This window comes from Dermochelys coriacea, chromosome 2 (genome assembly GCF_009764565.3).
Source record: "Dermochelys coriacea isolate rDerCor1 chromosome 2, rDerCor1.pri.v4, whole genome shotgun sequence".
In the NCBI taxonomy this organism is placed as follows: Eukaryota; Metazoa; Chordata; order Testudines; family Dermochelyidae; genus Dermochelys; species Dermochelys coriacea.
In genome coordinates, this window is record NC_050069.1 from 205962769 (window position 1) to 205981296 (window position 18528).

The 18528-nt window shown below is 40.0% G+C and overlaps 1 protein-coding gene across 3 annotated transcripts in view; it reads right to left on the reverse strand.

Moving 5' to 3' along the window:
- Positions 1–7330: 7330 nt before the first annotated feature.
- PLEKHA8 (pleckstrin homology domain containing A8) overlaps positions 7331–18528 on the reverse strand; it is a 42176-nt gene continuing 30978 nt past the window's right edge. Inside the window, exons 7-14 of one of the 3 annotated variants that reach the window (XM_038388253.2) lie at positions 17359–17516; positions 15453–15621; positions 14093–14178; positions 13626–13684; positions 11412–11542; positions 10650–10720; positions 9311–9372; positions 7331–8294 (exon numbers count right to left, since the gene is read on the reverse strand). In XM_038388253.2, the coding sequence (XP_038244181.1) occupies positions 8094–8294; positions 9311–9372; positions 10650–10720; positions 11412–11542; positions 13626–13684; positions 14093–14178; positions 15453–15621; positions 17359–17516 (937 nt within the window). In that variant the 3' untranslated portion in view covers positions 7331–8093. Of the gene's footprint in view, positions 8295–9310; positions 9373–9802; positions 9873–9893; positions 10532–10649; positions 10721–11411; positions 11543–13625; positions 13685–14092; positions 14179–15452; positions 15622–17358; positions 17517–18528 lie in introns of those variants that run through there. The other 2 variants (XM_043509111.1, XM_038388254.2) reach the window with 2 other exon arrangements.

The following is an 18528-nucleotide window of genomic DNA, read 5'->3' on the forward strand; positions in this document are numbered from 1 at the left end:
CAGCGCCTGAGCCTTCACTTTGCCATAACAAGGCACCGTGCTCAGAAGCTTTAGTGGTGGCACACCACTGCAGGACTAAGCCTCTAATTATTGTGGGATCCTACTTCATTAGGAAGCAGCCTCTGTGGTTGTTGGCTCACCAAAGATTTAGCTGTGAACATGAGATTGCTGCTTGGTTCAGAGTGTGTAATTCTCTCCTCCCTCATTCAGATGTGGCTGTGCATGATGGTTGGGCCTGTATGTACTCCAGAACGTGGCAGTCACCTCTGCACTCACCAGTTTCTTCTGGCATGTGTGGCAGTCTCTCTCCTTCTCCCAAACCCCTCCAGCTGAAGAAATGCCTGTGAGCAAGGGACATATTTCAGGCATCTTCACTCCTGAACTCTGCCATGGAGGACAAGTTGGCTCGCTGAGCTAATGGTTTTCATTGTTCTTCAACTCACACAGAAGAATAAGGGAGTGCCTCCTCTTCTGATCTGGGCAAAAAGAGAGACCCCTACCACTTGCATTTCTCTCCCATGGTCGCATAGGGAAGAGACAAATAAGAAGTGAACTTCTCTCCACTTTCCCTTAACATTTTTAAAGGGACAAGCCAGCTATTTTGTTATTGATATGTAGATATATACTATGTAAGATATAGGTATGGATTAAGGCAGTAATGCAAAAGCCTACAGGCCTCAAGCCTGTAAAACAATAGCTTAGCCAAACCCATGCCTAAAATCTAAAGACTTGACATAAGCAACTAACCAATAAGTGACCCTATATCATAAGATGTCACAAGATAGAGTGCTGTAAAAACAGGTATAGCTAAACTGCTGGCAGGTGACCACAAAATACCAGTTTATGCTAGTTTTGGATATTGTAAGATAGGAGTTGGTCAACTGCAAGAATGCTATGGTAACCTGGTAATGTATATGCTAATTTAGTCGAGGTAAAATAGTAGGTAGCCTGTAAGAGGACACCCCAACATTGTTAGGATGAGGAAGTCTTGATATTGATAGGGGGTTGAGCACCATTATGAATATGTATGGTAACCATGCAACTTGTAATAAAAGGGCCAACCTAGGCCTAAGCATTTGGGATCTTCCTGAGTATGCCACAGTGATGACCACTTGCTGATCTATGTTACCTACTTCAGTTTCCCGCAAAAGGATAGTGCGAGTATGCAAGTGGTGGACATTTTGTATTATCTCTGTCTACTTTGCTATGTTGCAGGGTTGCTGATATTGTTGGTTGTACTAGTGAAAGTATCACAGATTCACAAGGTCTTCCCTAAGTGTGTCTCTCACATTTACCACAGGGGTCCTCATTCTATCAAGAATTCTCTGGCCAATCTGGAAGCTTGCCAAACCATGGCATATTAAACTCGAAACGCTAAAGGATACCTAATTAACAATCAGGCAAACACTTGCCTTCTCTGTATTTAGGAATGATGCACAGAAATTCCTCCAGCTCTAGAGCTGGAGAAACTCCTCTCAGTTTTATGACCTTAGCAGACAGAGGGTAATGTTTTGGGAATGGACCATATCTATGGTCTTCAGGAGCTTGTCTGGCCCAGGAAAGCACAAATTTTTACTGGATTCAGCTCTTAGCAAATCATTTTTTTTTATTATAAATCCAACAATTTCCATTGGCATGAACATTCTCATAAAAAAAAAAAGATACATACAGGCTGTTTCCACTAACCAGAACCGATTACAGTGCCTAGAATAATGGAGCCAAGACTGGCGTTTAAGCCCCACCGTATTTACAAGTAATAAATAAAAATTATAAACAAAAGCTTCTTAGGAAACCATGCAGAGAAAATGAGATTTTAAAATAAGCATATTTAAAAATAAGTTTATTATTGCTAAATATAAAAATCTGACAGTTCTTCAAACATTTCTCAAAAACAAACACAACTAAATCTTAAGTATGGAATATAATTCTGTTGAGAGAATCAGTATAGATTGAAAGCAGGTTGGTGCCTGACCTGCTTTCATTTGGGCTAGTATCAATGTGTTTACAACACAGAGGGGTTTGTTCATCAGTCAAGACAAGGTAAAATAAAACGCCATGTACCTTCTCTCATCTTAAATAGTATACATCTAAGCAATGCTCACTATAAGCCTAGTTTAATGTTCATAAAATTAAAGTCCAACATGTCCTTGGAAAAATGAAGGAGCTGGGAAAAGAAAATGCACAAACAAAATACTTCCACTTTTGTTATTTTATTCTTGAGTGTAATTTCCTTGCTCTAATTAAGTGCAACATGGAAACGTGATAAAACACAAAACAGTACATAGGAACCTCAAATTGTTGTGATTTTTGTTTAAAGGGGTCAAAGAGCAAATATGGGCCCATGAATGTTAAGACCAATTAGGATAAACAAGCTTAGAGCTAAAAACCTAGTCAGAATATTGAAACAGGGAAAATTAAACCTTTGGCGCTTCTGGGGTGTCCCTTTAGTTATAGAATAAGATAAGTATATTAAAAAAAGCTAACATCCACATCTTGAGCAAGTATGCACTCTAACGCAATGGGGGATTTGTGTGCTTAAATCAGGCATGTGCAGAAGTGTGCACGCACACACACACACACACAGGTTTTAGACCCTGATTCAGGAAAACACTTAAACATATGCTTTAGTCCATCCATGTTCAGGACAGTCCTTAGAGGTGTGCTTAACGTGAAACACATGCATAAGTGTAGTCCTGAACAGGAAGACCTTCCTAAATCAGGGGCAAAATTAAACTCTAGACCAATGGTCCACAAACTTTCTACCTCGTGACCTTCCCATCTAACGGTGCCGTGCACCCCCCCCCCCACAGGCTGGGAGCCAGTAGCAGAGCGTGGTCACGGTTAGGGCTGAGGCCGGAGCCATGGCAGGGCCAGGAACCACAGCTGGGAGCAGAGCCATGGCTGGGGCCAGGAGCTGTGGCTGGGAACCACGGCAGCGGGCAGAGTGGCGCTGGATGGAGCTCCCATTCCCGCTGTACCCCGCCCACCAAATGTTCCTCCATGCCCACCTAGGGCAATGCGCCCCACAGTTTGGGGACCACTGCTCTAGACAACGAAGTCCAAGTTTTCAAGTTCATTAGTTTGGCCATTTTAATCTCAGAGCACTGTTTAAACCCCCACATGAACCAGGAGTACTTCCAGACCTATCACGGGATAGTCTCACTTGTGTGCTAGAAATCCATCCCCTCCCACAATGCTAGCCCGCTACACAAGTGATTTTTATACACATGGAGACCACATGGAAGCCAAAAGCTTTTAGTTTTTTCAGGGTAGGGTGGCCCTGGATTCAGTTGTGCTGTCTGTCTCACCTTGCCTTCTTATCAGCACTTTGCAGGCATCTTTGAAACTGTGCTTTTGCTAATAAGAGCTAGAAACTGTCACTACTAAAGTGTATTGATTTAGATTTCAAAGGTCAAATTAAAACTTCCCAGAGTTTTACTCTGATTGGCAAAGCACTGCAGTGCCAGGGAGAGGCACTTCAAAGAAAGGCAGCACATTCTTCATGAGCCCCCTTTCGCTTGGCTGACTAGCTCTGAGCTTGGGTCCATCTTCAAAGTCTCTGTTTTTAATCACTTTAATACACTGGCACTGTGGCGGTTTCGAACTCCCCATTTTAGCTCTGCACAGGAGACACTGTAGCCTTAAAGCCGACTGCAAAGCAGGCATGAGACAGGGAGGTCAGGTGAATGGGAGTTTTTAGCCCTGCAAGGGCTTGGCTATTGCTTGTAACAGAGCCTCATGGAAGCCTGGGGTTCTTTTAACCTTTGCAAAAGCCAAACAGAAGTTTGAAGTACAAGTGAGTGGAGGAAGTCCACTGAATGAGGGGAACCCTTATTTAAAAAGAAAAGTGTTCTACAATGGCCACACACCTGTGAAGTGCAGTATCGACGTAGGCATAAGCTACAGCATTAGACCCGACCTGGAGAATACGGCAGCACATCTAAATACATAAAGTCTCGCAACTACAAAAAAAAGTTTGACAATTCTTAAACCACAAAATATATTCAATGTAATGTAAACAGTGACTGTACTTTAGCCCAAACTATTGATTTACTATAAATTACTTTTACTAAGAGTGAAAGCATATGGCCCTTAAAATACCAAACACTTGTTTAAAATACACTTCAAATTTAAAATTTTGCTTTTAAAAGTTAAGAGCCATACTACAACATACAGATGAGCCTCCTGGGTATGTTTCACTGATCCATTAATCTATACCTCTAAACACTTGAGTATTAATAGTTCACCAGAGCATACCCATGATGCCTTGATGCTAGGGTGCAGCCACATGCAACTGTTGATTACAGTGTCTTAAAGTACTGAAAAGGATGCTAGAGTACGTTTGTTTGAAAAAATAGCCAAATGAAATCAAAAAAATCTCATTCACTTCTAAGCAGAACTCTTTATTTGAATTATTGGGGAGCTCTGCTCTAATGCCAGTGGCACTGTATTACAAAGAGATATGACCTTTATTAAAATATGCTGACAGCTATTATTTTCTATAGTATTTGTATCAGATTGCTTTGGGGTTTATCACGTCTTAGTAAACACGTGCATTGGAGAGTCTGTGCTAATGTCATACTTTTTGCTGGAGTTCTGAACTGAACTATACCAACTTCACACAAAAAGCAGCCTTGTATTGTAAGCAGACTATATTTTTGCCATGGCTATGTAGAATCCCTGAGAGTATGCAACTGTCAGACAAAGGAAATAGCTGAAAGCATTTCTAAAGGAAACAGATATAAAACTTCAGACTGACAAAGGTTAACAAATCAATGCAGTTCATGTAAGGTATGCAAAATAGTTATAACAGCCTCAGCATGTGGGAGTAAAACCACATTTTAATCTTGTAGCTGTCAGATCAGTTCCAAGATGCACGCTTGTTACTCAGCTGTGAGGCAAACACAAATTCTTTTAAAACTAAAAAGTGTCAACCCACTCTGGGAAAAACAACGTATTTTTGTCTCTGAACTTTAAAATTATCAGTGGTGTTGGTCAGAAAAATAGAAAAGAAGATTCCTTTGATTTAGGAATTATAAAGAACAAGTGACTACATATTGGGCCATGGCTGGCAATCTGGTATACTGGATAGTTATTCAGTTTTGTCCGTTTCCCAAGAAAGCCCCTGACCAGCAATTGCAAGTAAAAGAGCCAATTCTGCAAGGAAGAATGGAGACAAGGAAACTCTTCTGAAGAGGAGTGTGCCCCACATAAGCAAAATCATTTATTGGTCGGTCTGTTTGCCTATCAGAAGCAGGAAAATATCAGTTCTGAAGTTAAAAAAATTAAAATGAGGTCACGAATGGTGTTCTACTTTAAAAATTAAGATCCTTTCCCTCTTTTGCACCGGTAAGTTCGGATTTTCCCACTGGTAAAAATGTGATTGCTGGGAACTGTCCCCCACTATGAGAGAAGCTTAGAGCAAAAGAAAATTCCACTTTTTATTCATTCTAACTTCACAATTAGTTTCTTTTAAAATTTACTTCATAAAAGAGGATCTCTGTCCTTTTCTCCACTGTGTGAAAATGTATTCTTTACTTGTGCAATCACTATCTTCCCAGAGCATCCTGAAGAAAGTTATGAAGCCAATGTCCCCACATCATCTCAGTGAAGAACCTTAGCCGTAACCCTGAAGAAACCACTTACTGGGGGACATGGCCTGGGGTTGTTCTATTGACATTTGTGTGGATTACTCAGCACTTATGCTAAAGAGAATTACATGTGTAAATCGCAAGGGTACCTGGCTTCATTCTTAGTACTGCAGCTAGAGGAACAACAGAAGCAAACTCTGGCCAAAAAAAAAAAAAAAATAAAAAAAAAATTCAATTCTATATGTAAGCATGAATAGAAAATGCCTCAATTTTCAAAGGGGCTCAGCACCCACAGCTCTGAGAAGAAAAAAGAAAAAAAAAAATCAAGCCAATTACTATTTATCTATTGCTTTTGGTGTCTACCTTCAGGCACCAAATTTAAAGTTTTTGGTCTTTTCCTATAGCTGTTTTGTGCTTTCTTCAAAGTTGGCAATTTTTAGTATCCCCTGGATAGAATGGTTTGAGCGCTAAGTATATAGCTGTGCTTCAAACGTGGAATTATGCTTGAACAACCTGTTCTATAGGAATTCAGGCACAGGGAGCATTGCACATCACTAGAATTCCTCTTGGTATCCCTGATTTGCTGGATCTAAGCAAAAGCATTTCTCTTGCGAGATGGCAACAAAAATGTCAAAATGTCACTGAAGAGTTGTTTTCTCCTCTATTTATAGTGGCTCATTACTCTCCCAAGCCCTTCATTCTAAAGTGTTCCTCCCTTCTCTCTAATGTACAATGTGAAATTCACCCCATGCAGAAGGCCAGCAAGAGTCCTAGGCACTAAAGATCTACTTAAACCCTGAAGTAGGACTAAATAGTTCCAATACCTTGTGCTGGCCCTCTACACAAAGTCAAATTTCACTTTTTAATAATTTGAATAACTACAGGGAAAGCTATTAATTCTCGACTCCAGCAGTACCAGTGGACCTGTTTCTTTTACTCGTATCAGTGGGAGGAAAGCATGGCAAAAATCCCCATTATCCTTAATTCACAGTCAAACCTAGACACTTTTGGATTATATACTTATAGCTACACTAATGTGTGATGGTTTTATGAAGAACTATATTTCCCCCTAGGACTACTCATTTCAAACCCAGCCTTTTATAACCCCCACTGGCAAAAAACAAAACCAACACCTATACCCACTCCAAATGCTAATCTAGAAGCATTTTTATACAACTTGTTAGGTTGCTGGTTGTGTTTAAACCACACAAATACCCAGCAGTAGTTATGGGATTTGGTTTTGAATAGGGCCTTTAAAAAGAAGGCTATAGGTAAACTTTTCAAAAGCACCTATGTGACTTAGACACTTACAAGTCTACATCCCACTGACTTTCAATGACTTAGGGGCTTTTGAAAAAGTTTATTCTGTCTGTTACCTGAGTAAATACAAACAGGACCGATCTTCAGCTACTGTAGATGGGCGCAGCTCCAGTGAAACCAATGGGGCTTTGCCAATTTACATATGCTGAGGATCTGGCCCAATGGCTCCAGCGCTTAGCACAAAAGCCTTGTTAACCACACAAGGGCAAAGGAAGTAGTCATGATACTAGTACCAAGATCAAGGTGATGCATCTTGACAACCTTCTCTCCCCCTCTGCCATGTAGAGGCCTCCCCCTGCTGGGACAAGGCTGGCATCACAGTGAATTTAAGGATTATTTTTCTGACTGTCTCTCTCTCTCTCTCTCACACACACACACGATGAGGCAGGAGGAGCTTCTTGGTAGAACAGCTCCAGGAGCTTACTAACACTGAAAGAGACAACCTTGTTTTCATGGACCTTTGAGGAGGTGGACAATACCTAGGACAGCACAGGGAGAGCATGCCTAGTGTGACAGGCTGAACCTTAGGGGAGGCCCAGGGACCCTGGCCATCAAGGCAACACTTGCAGTAACAGTCTTTACTGTAAATTTTTTTAAAACAGGGCTGCGAGTAAAATCAAGTCACCAGTATAAAACACAAGGATGCAACCCAAAATTTACCTCAATATGGGACCAGACTAACCACTAAGTTAATAAGGTAGAGAGTTCTACTACCCCCTCTTCTGCTATCAGTGCAGCACAGCTCTCACTAGCCCTGCCCCTCTGCTAACTTCAGATGGAGAGAAGACCAGTGAAATGGAGACTAGCATCTCAGCACGTGGACAGGCACAGAACAGGGTGAGAGCAAAATGACGACATCAGCACACCATCAGTGCTCTCATCAAAGCTGCCTCTCTGCACTTGGGGTGCCAGTAGTGTGCACTGGAGCGAGAAGGCCTAATTCTGCTCTGTTACATTCATGTAAAAAGAAGAATTATTTAGCCCAAAGGTATTCACCATGCAGACAGTTGCGGCCTTCAAAGAAACAGCACCACTGCATTTAAACTGAAGCAAGGATTAAAAATACACACGCACACCGATTCCTCCACCTCCCATGCTAAGGAAAGATACAATGGAGAAACGGCATTCAGAAAAGCTCGTTAAATGCAGTGCCTGAAGTTTTGAGGTACTGTATCATTGTGGTTATACCACCTCATCTGACTCCAACCCATGTACTTCATAGAGAGTGTCCAAGATATTCAGCTGCTTTTCCATGGCTGGCAAGTAAATGTTGAGGTCTCTCTGCATTGCATTATAAAAAGCTCCTTCCTGATCATCATCACACTTCTTCACAGACAATGCTGCCACAAAGTCTTCATACGTTGGTGCTGCCCTTAAAGCTAACTGGGAGAGGAATAGAAGTTCAAAATCTCAGACTTGAAAAGTCATTTTTGATACTTCAACTTTTGCCTCCCCATTATGAGACACTTTACAGAGCCTTGATTTTTAGAAAGTGCCTGTACAGCATATTTTGTGACTACAAGTGGTGATTTTTTTTTTTTTTAATTTAGACTTTAAAAAACATTAAAATAACCAACATAGGTACATTTTCAAAAGGAGCCTATGTCTAATTTTCAAGAACTCAAACTTGGAAGTTTAAGTCTTTTTTTTTATAAATAATTTTACCCCCAAACTTGCTGCTTATCTCTCAGTCATGAAAAAAGTGTTATTACATGTTAGATATTATTACATCTGGCTGGGACTTTACAGAGTCTCTTCAATACTATTTATAACAGACACCAGGGGGCGCTGCTAGCTTGGCTCTAGCTCAGGACAGTTTATGCTCAAATACATTTGTTAGTTTCTAAGGTGCCACAAGTCCTCCTGTTCTTTTTCCTGTTTCCTTGGTTACTCTATTTGAGTAAAGTGGGTCTTGTTTTCACACCTATTAAGTTTCAGTCTTCCCTCCCACTCTATTCTAATGTTTCATGCACTGGAGGTAAGAACATCTTGAGGAGACAGAACTTACTTCCAGAAATGCATTTAAAAATATTAGGAAAAGATGTTGTTAATGACTCACTGTAAAATATTCTGACTTTATTTTTATTTTCCTAGAAAAGACTCTATACGATGTGTGGCAAGAGACATTTCTAGACTAAATCTAAAAAACACAAAAATTCTTAAACTAAAAGAAAAATAGATTCCTTTGTGAAAATCAAACATTAAACCTAAAATGCTAGCCCCAACTCTTGCCTCTGGGGCAGAGATCTGACAAAGTGAACATCTCTGTTAAATTCTTTTGGTACTTACATTTCAGTACATTTTATCAAGTATCAACCATAGCATAAGACTGGACTAACAGGTGAATGTAGCCAAGATTCTAACTAGCTGAGTCAGTGATTAAGATGTTAGCCCCTTACCGCAAAAACCCCTCGCACAACCCAGCCGTGATGCTGCCGTAAGGTCTTGCCATAAGCACTGTCTTAAAAGAAAGGAAAAGAAAAAATAATTTCCCAACAGTATTTTTTAAATTTTCTTCCAGCTCACTTCCACCTGGCTGTGAGAGAGGATTTTTTCCTTACACCTCTGCACAGAACTTCAGTGTAAATAGCCAGCTCTCAGATCTTACCCTGCTCTCAATTTCTTCCAGTGGGAGCTCTTAAACCCATGTGAGTTAGCCACTACTCCTGTGGTTGGCAGTAGCAGTAACCGAAAGGCCTAAAAATGGCTGCCCCACACATCCTCTGCATCTGATGAAGTGAGCTGTAGCTCACGAAAGCTTATGCTCTAATAAATAATTTGTTAGTCTCTAAGGTGCCACGGGTACTCCTTTTCTTTTTGCGAATACAGACTAACACGGCTGCTACTCTGAAACACATCCTCTGCATTCACTGGAGTGCATGGGAGAATACTCCACCCTGGATACTGCTGCTCGGATTACTTGCTGGACATTAATTTCATGAAAAGTGCTTTAACAATTTGCTGCAAATAAAGAAAGTTATTCACCAGTATGTTTCTTCATTATCCAACCATTTCTACAGATGGTCAAATAGGATTTGGCAAATAAGTTACCCAATAAATCCTCTCTGTCAATGGAAACCAATTTATTTGCAAGTAAAATTTTTGTTGATTAGCCCTAGCTCTGCCCATGCCTCACCCCTAGGGTTCTCAGTCTCTCTGGTACTCTGTTCAGTGTGAGCTGCTGAGCACTGTGCCAATAACACCATACTATGGGGAAGAGCTTCTGCACAGGGGCAGAGCAAACATTACGTGCTTAGTACGGTCATTTCAGCTCTGTGCACTTTCAGCAGCTCCCACAGCCAGCTGTTTAACATCTTAAGCTCTGTGCTTTCCCATGTATAAAACAGATTCAGCACTTACTGTGCGTACCTCACAGGGATGCCAAGAGGCTCAGTAAAGAAAAGCCTCAGATAAGCATAAAGTTTCTTACTAAGTTTTAACTTGCTTTAAGATACATTTGGGATGTGTTGTCCCCCCCCCTTTTTTAACTATATGTAAAAACACAGTTTGGGGGAAAAATCCCATCAAATAAAGACTTGCCTCGTATAATGTAGTTATCTGTAAATAGGGTATTTGGCTCAAGATTACAGTTTTCAGAGAAGATATTTCTTGAAGGTGAGCTACAGGGAACACCAATTTTAATATTAATAAGAGAAGAATACCCAGACCCTGAATAATGGAGAAAAAGCTCAATTATATAAATAAAAAAGTAAGAACAATAAAGCAATTGACACTTACTCAGAGCTGTTTGAATATTCTTTTCTCCATTCTTAACTTCCGTCAAAAATCCCTTCAAAAACTTTAAGCCTCTGTCAGGAAGAAAAATAAATAAATAAAAAATAAAACAAAAAAAATAAAAATATTTATCACCAGACAGCCCCTCAAAATTGCTGAGTGAAATAGAAGGGTGTGTAACATCCCTACGAATGTATACAAAAAATTGTTTCACATAAAACTTTAAAACATTTTGGCCAAAATGTAACATTACTAAAGGCTGCTCACTGTGAGCAGAGTCCGTCTTGTTGCCTCGGTGGAATTCCTGGAGAAAACACAAGTGAAGTCTCCTCTTGGCCTATTCACTTGTAACAGCCAACACAATATTGACTAGCCATTTTCTTCATCTGAGTAAAGAGATGGATCCATTACTAATCCCTTTCAGCCACCACTCCCCAACCACCCAAATAGGCTGTGGTCCAAGTCAGAGTTTATGTGCTGTAGCCTAGGTCCTCTGGATGACTCAGAGGCGTGGCAGGAAGAGTTCCCTAAGAGGACTATTCAGTTATTTCTCTAGGAAAAAGTAGGCATTTAGACCTTGTGCATGGTATGCCCAACACTGGGATCATAACTGGGATGTTAAATTTGAACGCAGTGTGTTTGGACTACTCAGGTGTGCAAAGAAACTAGCAAGAATTGCTTCCTGAGCCCGATCTACATTGGTGAAGGGATCTGGGTAACACTAACACCTACAATTAAACTGAAGGTTTCGCACTTGGCAGTTACCTTTTTAGCCACAAAAGGGCCTCAGTTGCAGAGTTTCTAACGTGTGCTACGTCAGCACTCACTTCATGGAGCACTATCTTCTGCAGAGTGTTGAACTCTTCTCTGTTGGTTATATATTTCTGATTTATTTTCTGAAGAGAAGGCAACAGTTTATACTTTTACATGATTCCATTTGATATGACAAAAACATTCTGGCTCACAAGAGCTATTTACCAGGCCTCTCACACATAAAAGGAATGCCAGTTCCCAGATTAATTCCTTGCAGTGTACATGGAGTAGTAGACTCCAAATTTGAGGGGGAAAGTGCCTTGTTTTGTTCAACAGCCCCTATCATTTTAAATCTGGAGTGGCAGTGACGGGCCATGAAGAGAGTTCTGTCCATTCTCCCTGGGAAGAATGGTTACCTCAACTTTCAGAGAGGGAAGTTCATGCTCTGAGCACTTCAGGGAAAAGAAAAATCGTGGTTAAGGTATCATTACAGTGGCAGCTAGAGCAGCAGATTCTATAAGAGACTCAGAATGTTTGTTTTATTTTTTTTTTTTTTATAAATGTAGCTTGTTTCATATAACCCACCCCTGTTTAAAAAAAACAAAAAAAAACAAACCACACACAAGCCAACGCAATCAGACTGTCTTAACAGGCTCTTGTTGTATATATTAGAGATATATTTTGCCTTTCCACTCAGTGCTATCTTTCCCAGTCCTTTTTAGTTTCTATAGCATTCTTTTCTGTTAAACTGTATGTTTTTTATGCACTTGCTCAATGCTAGTAGCTACAGCAGGACCCTGTGCTGTGGTAGAAGAGAAGCAGGCACAATGGTGTAGGCAAGGAAGCTATTTATTTTCCATTTTTAACAAGTATTTCTTTGGAAGCCTGAAATAAGTGATGTTCCCCATTAGGTGTTTAATTTTTTTTTAAGTGATAAATATTCTTTTCCTTCATCTTGTGAGTAGCACACAAAACCTTTTCAAGCTTGGAGCCAAAAGAAAATGTTCAGATTCAGAGGTGGCTCGGCAGCTGGTATAACACAGTACTGATTTCAAAAGAGCTACGCTGATTTATGTCAGCTGAGGCCTGGTCTCACAATGTATTCGCTGGCTTCTGCTTGAGGAAGGAAATGCAAGGTTTCTTTTCAGCCTACAGCATTAACAAAGCAGATGTGGCCAGTGAGGCCTTTAATTAAAACACTATCAGTACATAATCTAAACAGCAACTTCAAATCATATTCATTAACTGCTATAATCTAGCATGCTGAATGGTTTATACCAGGCCATCACTCAAACACAGAGTTTAAAAAAAATCTGGTTACACACAAAAGTTGGACTGTGTTGAAAAAATATTCTGTACTTACAGTACACGGTGTAACATCCCTTTCTGCATTTTGATCTGACCAATAGGAGCGTTACGCAAATATTACAAAACCTCCAGATACCAACCCCACCCCTGTATATTCCACATGCCTGACCCACCTCCACTGGCTCCTAACACACCACACACTTCCTTTGTAAGGGTAACTGTATTGCATTAGACCCAACGTCACTCTGTGTTTCTACATACAGTCAGAACTGTAACAGCAAGCCAGCTGGGTAATGGATACCGTGTGGGTACTAGAGATCAGTTTGTAAGCTCAATTTCTGCCTACCTCATGGTTTTAAACACATCTTTAAACTCTCAGGTATTAAAGATGGAACAAGCCACTTATTGCACCCAAAAGGATGAAAGAGGCAAGGAGGGAAAGGAGTTCTTTAGCATAGCACAAGAATGTATTACTTGGAATAATGGGGTGAAACTAAGCGATGTAAAAAGTTACATTGAATTATCAGGGGAAAACCCTATTCTAATGGTGAGATCTATAAGAATGCCGAATAGTTTTTCAACAGAAGTGATAGCAGCCCAACCCTTGAATCATTTAAAATCACAAGAGGAGAAATTACAATTTATTAAGTACATATACTGGGGGCCAATCCTGCATTATCAGGAGTGTGGAATAGTGGACTTCCTAAAGAAAAGGTCTATCTAATTTCTATGATTTTAAGATATTCAATAGATTGAGTATGGGATTATTGTTCATATAGTTAGATCTCAGTTTGGTTGCGCACCCTGACTTAAGGAAACCGGTATCTACATTTATACACTATTTGTTTGGGTGTTTCAGCATCTGTTTAGTCTTAAGTTTTGTTTTGTTGAAAAGTCAGTGCTAGAAATGGCTCTTACCTTGATATTACCTACAAAATCCATTTTAACAGGAGCAAAGACCGTTGGTCCAAGTTTGTCTAGAAGAAAGAACGTAACATTTTAAAGCAGTTTCTTAGTACTCATGACTCAGCAATATCCATTTCACCTACTACCAAAAAGCTTTTCTGAATAGTTAAAAGGAGAAACAGAAAGATGGAAGTCTTTTTCTTCCTTCTGTTACAGGGCCCAAAACTCCCAGTCTGTACATGAGCTAAAGACACCAAAATAATACGACCTAGCTCTTATAGCAAATTTTATCTATAGATCTTAAAGCACTTTATAAAGGAAGTCAATATCCTTATCCTCAAATAGGATTAAAGAATTGAATGATCTGAGTGAGCCTGAGTCACACCTCAGCCATTTCTCCAATTAGGCAGCAATCAAAAAAGGATTCATGACATAGCTGCTAGAGACACTGACTGTAGTGAAAGTAAGTAACCACTTACCCAAGACTGGCACTATCGCATAACACGATTGCAGAAATTCCTCTGTGGGTATGCCGTCACCCTTCTGGAGTTCAATGTCACTAAACCTGGAGATTCCAGTATGAACACAAAGAAAAAACATTAAATACTCCTGTCATACCTTACCCACAAACAATGGAAGAAGGGTTTGCTTTTTTGGAAGCAGTTCACACTGCAATCGATATTTCACAAGAACTACATACCTAGTTTTGTTCTGTAAGGGACACGAATGTTTGACTGGAAATCACAAGTTTTATATACAAAGACAAGATATGCCTCGTTTGCTTGCTCGCTCAAACAAGTCTTTTGTTCAGATTCAGATCTTTGATTCAGATGCATTTACTGACAAGGGCAAATTTTACATTATTCCTGTATGGTGAGGACAGAAGGATGAGCCTATGGTTAATGGCCTGGACTGGGACTAAAAGAGACTGGTACCATGCTAGAGATTGAACCCAAATTTCCCATGTGATTTTAGTCATGTGCTTTTGCTCCTCAGTTCCCCACCTGTGAAATGGAGAAAATAATCCTTCCTTGTGTGTCTTGGCTATTTCGACTGTAAGCTCTTCTCACTAAATGCAGGTACCATGCCCAGTGCAATGGGGCCCTGATCTCAGATTCTGTATTTGGGGGTGGATAAGGGATTATCATTGTTTCAGCCTGTTCCTACACCTCTTAAGCATTAGAGAATTCTATTTTACACTACTGCCTCTTTGTACAGTTTCAATGGAGAAACCTGCTTCATTTAAATAGGGCAAACTATACATACACTGAGCCACTAGCATAACCAGATCCTTTTCACATCAGGTTCACTGTGCCAGCTATTGCTATTGGTGAATGTAGCCCAGTGATTTTCAAAGAGGCTCTTAATCACACCAAGGAAAAATAATTCTCAACCTAGAAAAGTCCCATAGTCAATTTAGCAGAGACAGATAATTACTCTAAATTTTTCAACTTGTGGTTAATTGACCAATCACATTTTCAGAAGTTCAGCAATTATTGCTGCCAGTTACTCTTGCAAAGGAATCATCCCAAGGATGGTGGGGGTGAGTTAGGGAGGGGGGAGGATTAAAAAAAAAAAAAATCACACAAAGTAGTATTTAAGTGATGGACCTTTTACCCTAGTACTCACCTATTAGACTGCCTTGTTCCAACTCCTAGCACTACAAAACGTATTATAGCTTTACTACAAACAGTACAATGTACAAAATTATCTCTGTTGGGATTTATTTAAGTGAATTTGCCATTGCATGGATCAAATACTCAGCTGATTAAGGGCTTTAACCATATAGTCTCAATATACCAGCAACTGTTCATCTACTGCATGCAGGAGCTACGCTACCTAATGTTCATGACACTGAAGAAGGTAGGTAAATCCTCTTCTTTTCCTTCTTTCCAGCGTGATGGAGCTGGTCCGCTTATGGAATCCATTGCCAACTGCAGCGATTCGTTAGCACTGTTGCCCTCTATGGGCAGCATCTTGCTTTCTCCATCGTCTTTAACTTCATCACCTTACATTTAAAAATAAAGGAAACCTCAGTTGCTGAATGATACCAGTTATCTAATTTGAATGAGATTCTTTGACTAGTTCTTCTCTTGTTATCTACTTTATTAATTTAATGGTATCTTCTACGGTACTCAGAATGAATTGTTTTATTGATCTTTGCATGCACACTTTTCTACAGGTACTAGCAGGACTACACGATACTGGCCGCTCTCGCTACTCAAATTGGAACAGCACCAGCTCCATGGAAGAGATGTCACTTTGTGAAATGTCATCACATTTTATTTTATTCCTCTTTTTCCTTTGTCCATTGAAGGGGAAAAAATGCAACTAAGACTAAAAATATGCAAAAGCTTGGCACTGTTTGCCTAAGACACTCTATGTGAGAGCCATATTGAACTTACTGGAAAAGGATTAAATGTTTACTCGCATGTGTCCTGTTACCTTACCTCGATAGAAAGGGCTGTGGGAGTGGCTTGGTGGAGAAAGGATTTAAGGAACCCTAAGTTCAGCAAGACTGGGGAAAAGGTTTGGGCTGAAAGTATGTTGTACTACCATGAATTTCTAAGTAAATGAAAACCAAACCCAGGGAAAGGGGGACGTGGACTTGGTTTTAGGTAGGACGAGCATGGGGAAGTGGAGACCTCTCATCAGACAAGGCTGCACAACATCTTCGCAATAGAAACGCGTAGTCCTTTTCCTTCCCCTTTACTGTATTTCTGATTTTTCAACTATTTCTTCTGCCTATGTGAGACCAAACTAAACAAGTGCAAAGGAAATTCTGGAGAGCCAGTGGGAGAGCTAAATAATTGTGACAGACAGAGCATAAACTTGTTAAGTGGAGAGGAACCTTGATACCTCTTATGTTTGTGCACAAATTCTGCTAGACCACCGGTTGCGAGTGCCTGTCCTGCATAATATACCATAAGGGAAACACAAGTGGTCTGAGTCTGACCTAGTCTACTCAACAAATAATAATAAAACCTCAAACACTCCAACATAGTGTCAGGGCTGGATTCCATCGTATACTGAATTGTTTTGATATAACCACATTAGCATAAATATCGGGCTATTTCTGAAACAATGTCAAATCAAAATATAAATAAAATGTTTTAACTTTGCCTATAGCTGGCATCTGTCTGAAAGAGTAATGGGTACTTTAATACAATGCTGATTGAATAGTGGTGGAATTGTCCTAAACCAAATAACCTCTTAAATTAAGGGGGAGGAGTTTGGGGTTTTTTGTTTTTGTTTTGAAAGATATGTCTGTGCACGTATGAGTGAATTGAAGGCCAGCTGCTCAGAAACAAGCACACACAACTCTCATATGCACTCTTGATAATCTGGCCTTTAGTATTTGAAAAGGGTGCCAACGAAGGGCCTTGGGGAACGAAACCCCTGGTCCACAGAGCATGTGCAGTGCAAGTGTTGCCTGAGTGCATTTTCAATTTCCGTCAATTGTGACTCAGAAGAATGAGCTCTAGTGTGACAGCAGTTTAGTCCTGTACTTCTTCAGTTCTTGGTCTCTCTACCAAGGCCACCAACAAGGGTGTTAATTGTGTTGGGAAGACTTAACTCCTGGGAAATTGGCAGAGATCAAAGTAAAACTTCAGTAATCTTGTAATAAGTCCTGACATACTCTGTCTCTCTTGGGAAGTGAGATATCTCACACTCCTTATAAGACTGTTTGTGCTCAAAAGTACTAAATAACCACCCTGGATAATATTTTGTTCCATGCGTTTACCTGTCAACTTCTTTTCTACATGGTCTTCAGCTGAAATGTCACAGTCTTCCTCATTAGATTTCAGATGTGAGGGTATCAGAGTGCGAATCGGGGTTTGTTCACAATGATTAGTTTCTGCCTTTACGGAGCCATTTTCACAACTGTTCAATTCCATCTGCCTAAAGGGGTGGGGGTATGTGGGGGAGAGAGAAACACAAATGTAAACCAAAGGGCAAATGTAACACTTTGCTTGGCATGTCTCTTCCTATCAAAAACTGTACACAACAATGTGAAAGAGGGACTGGAAATCCAAAAGGTGTTGCCATTTCTAGATTGCTGTGAGAAAAATGTTTGTTTAAAAACATTAGAAGGAACCACGTGGCTCCAGAAATGTTTTTCCAGTGTGTATATTTACTGAAAACAATCCTAAGCCAAGAATATGGAATATGAGAGAAAAAAAGGACATACATTATTTAAAAAGAGGGACACAGCTGACTTGAAATCCAGTTGGTTTAAAAAAAAAAAAGTAAGCGGCAGATATTGTATCTGAAACAGTCCTGCTCCCACAGTTTTAGTCATATTTTTCTATTTTTTCCCCCCAAGATATCTTTTTCTCCATTGTTTTCTGAGTGAACAGCCCAAACATAAATAAACAGGTGAAAATGGCCATACAAGTGGGAAAACAAACTATACACAACAAGTCATGAATGCACAAAGAACTCCCAATCCCAATTTAAGGTATTATCTGTAACATTTAAAAAAGATTTCAGACAGAAGTAAAGTTGCCTTTAAGGAACTGTTCGCGTAATTAGAACAAAAATCAAAATTTTATGCTAAAAAGGAATTAAGTATTTACTGGAATTAGTCTACTGTTATTAAAACTAGGAAAACCCAGAAGAGAGATTACCCTTTTCAGCAAACAGAACATGTTTTTACGACTCTTGTTTTTAAATACTCGGCTTAAAAGATACATCAGAGACCTGGGAAAAATGTTTGCTTTGCATTGGAGGCTGATAGGGGGAACGTCACCAGTGCAGATGAAGGTTCGGACACACCAGATTTTAAAGAAGTGTTCCAATGGCACATTATACTGGCATTGGTGGCATTATTGGTCGCTGCTGTGATTGACAGCTCATTCACTGACTCGTTAGCTTTGTTTTCTGCAGCAGCACTAATAATGGCAACGCATGG